Source organism: Mustela nivalis (genome assembly GCF_964662115.1).
Source record: "Mustela nivalis genome assembly, chromosome: 7".
NCBI classification, from domain to species: domain Eukaryota; kingdom Metazoa; phylum Chordata; class Mammalia; order Carnivora; family Mustelidae; genus Mustela; species Mustela nivalis.
In genome coordinates this window covers 88,001,362-88,011,020 of record NC_139026.1, presented here as the reverse complement: position 1 = coordinate 88,011,020, position 9,659 = coordinate 88,001,362, and the positions used below count along the sequence as shown (strand labels likewise).

General features: G+C 42.8%; 1 protein-coding gene across 2 annotated transcripts in view; it reads left to right on the top strand.

The window, feature by feature from the left end:
- Nucleotides 1-3,163, top strand: part of CERS5 (ceramide synthase 5) — a 30,013-nt gene extending 26,850 nt beyond the window's left edge. Inside the window, exons 10-11 of one of the 2 annotated variants that reach the window (XM_082741313.1) lie at nt 932-1,040; nt 2,221-3,163. In XM_082741313.1, the coding sequence (XP_082597439.1) occupies nt 932-1,040; nt 2,221-2,234 (123 nt within the window). In that variant the 3' untranslated portion in view covers nt 2,235-3,163. The remainder of the gene's footprint in view (nt 1-931; nt 1,041-2,220) is intronic. The other variant, XM_082741312.1, reaches the window with a different exon arrangement.
- The last annotated feature ends 6,496 nt before the right edge of the window (nt 3,164-9,659 follow it).

Genomic DNA, 9,659 nt, shown 5'->3' with positions numbered 1-9,659 from the left:
TTAGTGAGCTGCAGTACTCAAGTAGACCCAAGAAAGCAGAAAGCTTAGGACTCCAGAGTTTTTGACTTTTCTCTAAGTGTTTAACCTGTTAAGACATGACTTGGAGGGGCACCTGACTGGCTTAGTCAGTAGAGCATGTGACTCTTGATCTCTGGGTTGTGAGTTGGGGCCCCACATGGGGTGCAGAGATTATTTAAAAAAAAAAAAAAAAAAGACAGATTTAGGAGAAAGGTCTGCCTTCCTCCTGTCTCTTGGGAATGACTATGGTTAAATAATGAACAGTATTGTGTTTCGAGATGGCCTCAACCCCTTGCTACCCCTCACCTCCCTGCTTCAGTGTATTTCATATTTTTGGTTTTCTAGCATGGAAACCTTTTCTCAAAGGTTTAGAGTTTAGTTTAGAGCTCTAAACTATAAGCTGTTTGAAAGCAGCAATGTTTGACTGCCTAAGAATGGCATGATAGTTCACAAGCCATCGCAAGATGACCACACTGTGGTGTTCCGAGATGTGGGGCTAAGTACTTGCTTCATCCCACTGTTGTATCAAGTGGTGATCCTGAATGAGATGGGTAATTAGGATTTCAAATACCCACCTTGTGCCGAGAGACCAAGAATACACAGAGGGGTCATTTAATGATCACACTCATAGCTAGAGTGAGGAGGTTCGGAAGCAGTCTGGCTGGGATTTGCCAGTGGGCTCGGGATGCAGCCTTCAGCAATACAGAGTGCCGAGGGGGAGGGGCTCTGCCAGGGGAGACACTGAGTCTGGGAAAGGGAGATGGCATGTAACCCAGGCATATATGATCTGTTGTGTCCCTGTTCCTTATGGCTGCAATTGGTTTTAGAACTTGCTCAGCGTGTCTATGCATCCTGCTATAGCTTCTGGGCTACCAGACATCTCTCTTCTCCCCTGCTTTTCTTTCCTGACCAGGTGACCTATCCAGGAAGGATTAGACCCAGACTCTGTACTCTCCACTCTTTTCTCACCTCCTTCTTTTTTCCTATGCCTGGTGGGAGCTGGACAGTTTCATCTCTTGCATGTAAGTGTATCTGTGCTTCTGGCGTTCAATAAAGCATGTCGGTTTGAACGTGTCTCTCTTCCTTCCTGCTTTCCTTCCTGTTCCCCATGTTGTCTCTGAGCATGCCTCTCTCCTGACCCTGTGAGGCCACTGTTGACTAGAGCTCAGTTTGCCAGATTCTTGTTCCTAAATGGAGGCAAGAGTTGAATCTACTCTTATTTTTTCCCTTCTTTGAGCCTCCCTTTACCTCAAATCTAAATAGACTTTGCCCTCTGGTAGAAATTTCCTAAAGGTCAGGTAATCATTTGCTTGTGTTCAGAGGTAACAGCTGCAATAAGCCAGTCTTAGAACTAACCAAAGCAAGTGCCCCACTCCTTGGCAACGGCATTTATAGCTCTGTTCCCTTCTCACTCCCTTCTCTCCTTTAATTTTTCTTCTTTTAACAAAACACCTTGAGGTGCCCCTGGCTGGCTCAGTCAGTAGAACATGCGACTCTTAATCTCAGGGTCATGAATTCAAGCCCCACACTGGATGCAGAGCTTACTTAAATATAAATCTAAAAACCCCATTATTTATATTATAAAATATAAATTAAAACACCCCAGACTTTCAGTTCTGGAAATCAGAAGTCTGGCAGGTCTCACTGGGTTTGTCTTCTTTACTTTTTATGGTCCATGGAAGAGAACTGGAAATACTTTGGTGTCATAGGGTACTGAGTCCAGTAGAATGACTGAAAAAGGCCTAGTTATGGATCAGCTCAAGGAATAAACAAAAGTCAGGATGACCAATATGAGTAACTCCAGTGGTCACTACCGCCAGAAGATAGAGGCAATGATGACAGCCACCTGTGTTGTTTGTATTGGTCTTTTCTAGTGTTTGAGGTGGGAGAGGCAAAAGAGCGCCTGGAGTCCACGCAGATTCAGTGAATGACTTCAGCTCTCTCTCTCGGGCTGAGAGACACCCCTTTCCCAACTTCTTGTCCCATTGGGAACAAAGATGATGAGGGAGAAATCAAGAAAAAGGCAAAGGATATTCACAGCTGTAGCCATGGCCCGGACAGTATTTTGAGTCAGGTGCCACCAGAAAAATGGGCCACGGAGGGAGCAGGGCCAAAATATGGGCTCTGTGGGCTGGAATCTGCCTTACAGTAGCAGATAAGTTCTGTCCTCATTTTCTCTACCTCTGGCCCCATCCCACCCAGGTGTCCAAGGATGACCGCAGTGACGTGGAAAGCAGCTCGGAGGAAGAAGACGTGACCACCAACACAAAAAGCCCCTGTGACAGCAGCTCCAGCAATGGCGCCAATCGGGTGAATGGTCATATGGGAAGCAGCTACTGGGCTGAAGAGTAAGGTGGCTGGTGTGGGGACCACAGCACACATGGACTCATAGGGCCACAGGCAGCCTACTCCTCTCGGGCCTCCCCACGTCTACACACTTGTGACAAGGGGGTCTGCAGGGCACTGAGGAGAATGAAAGAAGCAAATATTTTTCACTTTTTTAAAAAAAACTTTGCCATTTTGTATTTAATAGCCAGGTTCCTTCAGTAATGTTATTTGCTGTGTGTGTGTGTGTGTGTGTGTGTGTGTGTGTGTGTGTACATGTGCGTGTGCACCCATGCACGTGTATGTATGTGTGCATATGCATTTGTGCATGTGCACGAGTTTCATTTCCTGGGTTGGGGCACAATTCAAGACTAGGGCCACTGGGCCTCACGCCCCCCCCTTTGAACCCACCTCAATCCCAGATTTGGCTGCATCTTGATAATGCTGGCTCTGGGCTGTCCCCTCCCTTGTTGTTCATGGCTCTCGAAGCTCTGGCCATCTGAAAGGAACGGTTAAGTTCAGCTCCAGGTTTCTGTACTGTTCCTCCTTGGAGCTGGAATATTTGACATGAAGTTGTACAGAAACACAACTGTGGATGAGATGACTGAGATTTTTCGTGGCCTCTAACTAGATGCTCTTCCTACCACCTGGTAATTACAGGGACAGCTACTGATGCCCTGCTCTTTACTAAATGGTACGCAGGGAGGGGGGTTTGGCAGAGGGTGCGCTGAGGGCTGGCAGAGGGCAACAGCCACTGGGTGAGCCGTTAATGGTTTATACTATTGTTTACTCTTCTGTGATTAAAAGTGCTTCAACCCTCTTCTACTGTCTCAACTTCTTTAGTGACTCTATCCCCAATTCCCTGAATTCATAAGCTAAGTAAGGAAATTTTCAGGTCTGATTCTAAAGGTTCTTAGACTCCCAATTTTTCCTTTCTGTGCCTGCTGGGAAGGGAGTGCCTATATTTTATGGTTTTATGTGTTAAGAAAAAATTAAATATGCATAATAGTAACAAAAAATACTGAGCAGATAAAAGTATGGATATTACCAAACAAAGGATTTGGTTGAAGACACGTTTAGTGAGATACCTGTATGTCCCATACAGAGACTACCAGTTAACTTAAAAGATTGTGATAAATGAGTCTGAGACGTTTTCTCTTTTAATTCTATTTTCTTTTAGCCATAGAAAAACAGTCTTCCTAATCCAGACTTTTCTGTAGTTGAGGTCTTGGCAAAATTGCCAATGGTAGTATTCATCTCAGGACAGTTTTCCATTTAGTGAATATTCAGATTATCAAAATATTTCCAGATGTTCTTATGTACATTAAGGCTTATGCAATGCTTCATTGTCAGGGAAATGGATGAAAATTGAGAGAAACAGGTTACTGTTCTAAGAATCAGGTACTCACTTGGTGTTTACTGACATTATTGGGATATAGACCCAGCTAAAATTACCTTACTGAGTGGCTGGCTTGTTTTTTTTGTTTTTTTTTTTTTTTTTAAAGATTTTATTTATTTAACAGGCAGAGATCACAAGTAGGTGGAGAGGCAGGCAGAGAGAGGGGGGGGGGAGGAAGCAGGCTCCCTGCTGAGCAGAGAGCCTGATGCGGGGCTCGATCCCAGGACGCTGGGACCATGACCTGAGCCGAAGGATAGAGGCTTTAACCCACTGAGCCACCCAGGTGCCCCTTGTTTTGTTTTTTAAGAGAGTATGCATGAGCTGGGGAAGGGGCAGACAGAGGGGGGATAGAAAATCTCAAGCAGGCTCTATATCCAGCTCAATCCCACAACCCTAAGACTGGACCTGAGCAGAAATCAAGAGTCGGATGCTTAACCAGCTGAGCCACCCAGGCGCCCCTGCGTGGCTGGCTTTTAAAAAAACTTACCTTGGGGCATATGAAAATTATTTCTGAAAAATCTTACATAGTTATTTGGTCTGAGCTAGTCTACACTCTTATATTTAGTTCCTCAACTTGCCGTATTATTGAATAGACTAGTAATTTTGAAATATGAATGAAAGGCTTTTAAAAGATATGGTTTTAAGCCTTTTGAAATCTGAGCAACTGCTATGTAAATCTGGGGTTAGTTGTCCCAGTTATTCTGACAAAGATGCAACTGAATGGTATAATAAAAAAAATAGTAATAGATAACACACAGCTCTTCATTACACGCCAGGCACTAAATTAAGCACTTCACATGTGATAAAAATGAAGCAAAAAGAATGAACTTGCCTAAGGTCGAACAGCTAATAAAGAATCAAACTGGTACTTGATTACTAAAAACAAAAAACCCCAAACCACAAACGCCTTAGATCGCCCATCATGTATCATAAACTTTCATGTTACCTCAACCCTAAAAATAATCACATGAGTTTAGTTAGAGGTGATTCAGTATTGCTGACTATGAACCAAATTCTTCAGACTTTATATCCAATACCAAGCAGGGAAATATTTTCAGTTCAATAAAATATTTAAGTGCCTACTTTACGATACGCACTATGGCAGAAGGTGGGAACACAAAGATGAACAAGATCTGGTTTCTGCTCTCAAAGAGCTCCTATACCCACAACAAGGGGGAAAGGTATTCCAGTGCAAGAAGAACTATCCTAAATTATTCTTGGCAAGGTGGGAGAAAACTTGAAAGTGGAGCTTGGCCATTAACTGAAATGGAAAGGTATGTTTAGAAGAGATGTCCAAGTATGTGAAAGATACCAGTCCTGGCTTAATGCAGGCTAACATAACTTGAGACAAGCATCTAGAAATGGTAGTAAAGGTTTGGTTTTGTTTTCAATGCATAGTTGAGGAAATCCAGGAAAGGGGACACCAAAGACACAACGAAAGGAACTGAAAACTAGTGCAGAAGGTAAAACAGTTGATGCAATTACTGGAGGGATAAGGGAACATAACTGAAGGACTTGGGTTTTAATGCTGACAAGAAACAAGACCATGCAGGAAGCTGGAAATGAGACCTCCAGTTAAAACTGGGACCCTGAGACAGAAACAGCCTTACTGAAAGGGGGGAAACCATGAAAAATTCATCCAGTTGGCAAAAAAAGGAAGCCAGGAAATTTGGAACCATGGAATTTCACTCCATGTGAATTTGAGAATTTAAATATACAATTTCTGTTGGTCTAGGAAATACCATGACCTTACCCACCCCATCCCCAGGTAAAAACTTGCATAAAAATGGTCTCAGATCATTACCCGTGGCACTGCTCTGGAGAGACGGGAGTGATGATGCAGACCACGTGGGATTCTTACACCATTACCACCGCCTCCCAAATGAAAAAGCTCTGAAACACCATCCGGGTCAAACCTGCCAGACCTATAACTAACAAAATAACTAGTATCCAGAATATACATAACTAAAGAAACAACAAAAACAACCAGTACCAAGACAAAGGGGAGGGTCAAGAATATGAATAGGCAATTTCTACAGGAAGAATATGTTAATGGATAACAAGTCAATTAAAGGGTGCATGGGTGGCTCAGTGGGTTAAGCTGCTGACTTTGGCTCAGGTCATGATCTCAGGGTCCTGGGATCAAGTTCCGAATCAGGCTCCCTGCTCAGCGGGGAGTCAGCTTCTCCCTCTGCCCAACCCCCCCCCCCATGCTTGCTTCTCTGTCTCTCTGAAGTAAATAAATACAATCTTTTAAATTAATTAATTAAAGAGGTGCTCTACCCTACTGGAAATCAGTAATACATAAATTAAAACTAACAGAGGGCGCCTGGGTGGCTCAGTGGGTTAAACCGCTGCCTTCTGCTCAGGTCATGATCTCAGGGTTCTGGGATCGAGGCCCGCAACGGGCTCTCTGCTCAGCGGGGAGCCTGTTTCCCTCTCTCTCTCTGCCTGCCTCTCTGTCTACTTGTGATCTCTCTCTGTCAAATAAATAAATAAAATCTTAAAAAAAAATTAAAACTAACAGAAAGCACTTAACACCACTTTGGAAAATGTAACAAAAACTAGTAAAGCTAGGGGCGCCTGGGTGGCTCAGTGGGTTAAAGCCTCTGCCTTCAGCTCGGGTCATGATCCCAGGATCCTGGGATCAAGCCCCGCATTGGGCTTTCTGCTCAGCAGGGAGCCTGCTTCCTCCTGTCTCTCTGCCTGCCTCTCTGCCTACTTGTGCCTACTTCTGTCAAATAAATAAATAAAATCTTAAAAAAAAAATTAAAAAAAAAACTAGTAAAGCTAAATATTAGTAATGATTACTCTTGGAGAAACTAGAAACTCTTGGGCCCAAGAAAACATTCAAGGATACTCATCGGATTGCTATTTATAAGAGGAAAAAAGTGGAGATGACTCAATGAGATTTCTCTAAAGGAATGGAATAAATTGATTTACTCATGCAGTTGGATGAGCAATTAAAGACTAAGGGGGTTTTTTCCTTCTTTTTTGTCAATATGGATGTACTAGTCTGAACCAAGAGAATATAAATACATAAATTTTAAAAAGATCTGTTATAAGGAGTTGGCTCACATAATTGTAGAGGCAGAGAAGTTCCTAGGATCTGAAGTCAGCAAGCTAGAGTACCAGTAGAGCTGATGATGGAGTCCCAGTCTGATTCTGAGGCCAGTTGTCTCAGCTCAGACAGGCAAGTGGAGAGAGAATTCTCTTACTCTGCCTATTTTTATTCAAGCTGACAATGAATTGGTTGAGGCCCAACCACACTGGGGAGTGCAACCAGCTTTACTCAGTCTGTGGATTCAAATTTTTATATCTCATTCAGAAACATCCAGACGCATGAGGAATTGTTTAACCAAGTCTCTGGGCCCTGAGTGGGCCAGTCCAGTCACCACCTAAAATTAACCAGCACAATGGATAAATAAATGTCAAAAACATGTTGAGTGAAAAGGGCAAGTTTCAAAAGAAAATCTCCCATTTGATGAAATTAACATTACTTTTTTTAACCCCAAATAATATTATGTATTTCTACAGTAAAAGTTTGGAAACTTATCAGAAGGATGGATAGTTTTTATCTTTGGGAAGGGAGGATGTGGGTAAGATGAGTAATGGTATCATATTTTATTTTTGGTGCTTTTTACATTTGGAATAGTTCATTTCAAATATTTTTTAATACAAAAAGTATATGGCATTTTCAGGGAACTAACCTGCTAGAGTTGGATCAAAGAGGCAGGAGGTGAGAATAAGGAGACAGCTTGGGACTGTATAGTGAAGAACCCTGACTATCATTTTGAAGTACATTTTATTTTATTTTATTTTATTTTTTAAGATTTTATTTATTTATTAGAGAGAGCATGAGAAGGGAGAGGTCAGAGGGAGAAGCAGACTCCCTGTTGAGCAGGGAGCCTGATGTGGGACTCGATCCTGGGACTCCAGGATCATGACCTAAGCCAAAAGCAGTTGCTTAACCAACTGAGCCACCCAGGCGCCCCTGAAGTACATTTTAGATGATAGATTATAGGAGCCCTCAAAGGTTTAAAGCAACAAATGAGTCTTTTAAAAAGTATTCATGGGGGGAAAAAGTACTCAGGGGAGGGTGTCTTACTAGTTGGGACTAGACATTAGAGGTACAAGAAATGTCTTTATAAAAAAAAAAAGGGACAGGGGTCCCTGGGTGGCTCAGTCAGTTAAGCGTCTGCCTTCAGCTCAGATCATGATCTTAGGGGTTCTGGGAATCAAGCCCCTTTTGGGCTCCCTGCTCCACAGCGAGTCTGCTTTTCCCTTTCCCTCAACCCCTCCCCCCTGCTCATGCTCTCTCTCTCTCAAATAAAATCTTAAAAAAAGGGACTGAATCAGCGACTGATAGTAAGGTTACAATCTGTTCCGCCCTCACCTCAGCCATCTGTCTATAGTTGTCTTTTCTTGTTCAGTAAAGTTTCCTGCAGAGCAGGCCTCACCAACAGAGTTCAGTCATAAGCCCTAGGCCTATTAAAAAAAAAAAAAAGCAGATTTGGGAATCTTCTTTCGCTCCAATGACTGCTCTGTGACAAACACCTAGGAAACAATACTAAGCTTTTGACAGCAACAGGGTTCTGCTGTCTGATACTAATTTATTTTAGGAAAATGGCTCCCCGTTACAGACCATCCCTTGTTACGGTTCTCAGTTGTCTGCCTGGCTACTTTCCTTCACTGTCCGCGCCCTACAAATGGTTTGCAGGCAGACTAGAATCTTGCCACCAAAGCTGCCTCTGACTAACACAGGGTGGGGAGAGCCCTGGTGTCCCAGACCTTGCCAATTAGTGCTTCTCTCCCGAGTCTTTGGTTCTGAACAACAGAAGGAACCAGAGAAAAGTCAATCAACATTCACTGCAGATCTTTACGTACCTGTAAACACACTGGAAATGGTCTGGAAAAATACACTGAACTGGTAACACCAGTTACCAGTAATTTTCGAGCAGGGAAATTGTGGGGAATAGAGGGAATGACAAGGGGTACTTTCAGTTATCTCGATTTTTAACTATTTTTTTTTTAATTTAAGATTTTATTTATTTATTTGACAGACAGAGATCACAAGTAGGCAGAGAAACAGGCAGAGGGAGAGGAGGAAGCAGGCTCCCTGCTGAGCAGAGAACCCAATGCGGGGCTCGATCCCAGGACTCTGAGATCATGACCTGAGCCGAAGGCAGAGGCTTTAACCCACTGAGCCACCCAGGCGCCCCAGTTATCTCGATTTTTAAAAATTTTACATAGAAAATATATTCATGGGGGCACCTGGGTGGCTCAGTGGGTTAAGCCTCTGCCTTTGGCTCAGGTCATGATCTCAGGATCCTGGGATCGAGTCCTGCATCGGGCTTTCTGCTCGGTGGGGAGTCTGCTTCCCCTTCTCTCTCTGCCTGCTTCTCTGCCTGCTTGTGATCTCTCTGTCAAATAAAGAAATAAAATCTTAAAAAAAAAATATATATATATATATATAAATATTCATGTATTCCTGACCTTAAGAAGCTTACAGACTAACTAGGATAAATGATACAAAAAAACTGTTTTTCCTTAAACAAAAAAGTATTTTTAAAGTGTGGCAATAGGTTGATAATAATTAAAACTAAGGGATGGGTATAAGAGTCTTATTTCTATTCGCTCAGCTTTTGTATATGTTTGAAACCACCGAAATATTTTTTTTAAAGATTTTATTTATTTATTTGACAGAGAGAGAGATCACAAGTAGGCAGAGAAGCAGGCAGAAAGAGAGGAAGAAGCAGGCTCCCTGATGAGCAGAGAGCCTGATGCGAGGCTCAATCCCAGGACCCTGGAACCATGACCTGAGCTGAAGGCAGAGGCTTACTACCCAGGCGCCCTCCCCCCAAATATTTTTATTATACAAGATATATATGCTCATTGTAAAAAATGCAATTAATGA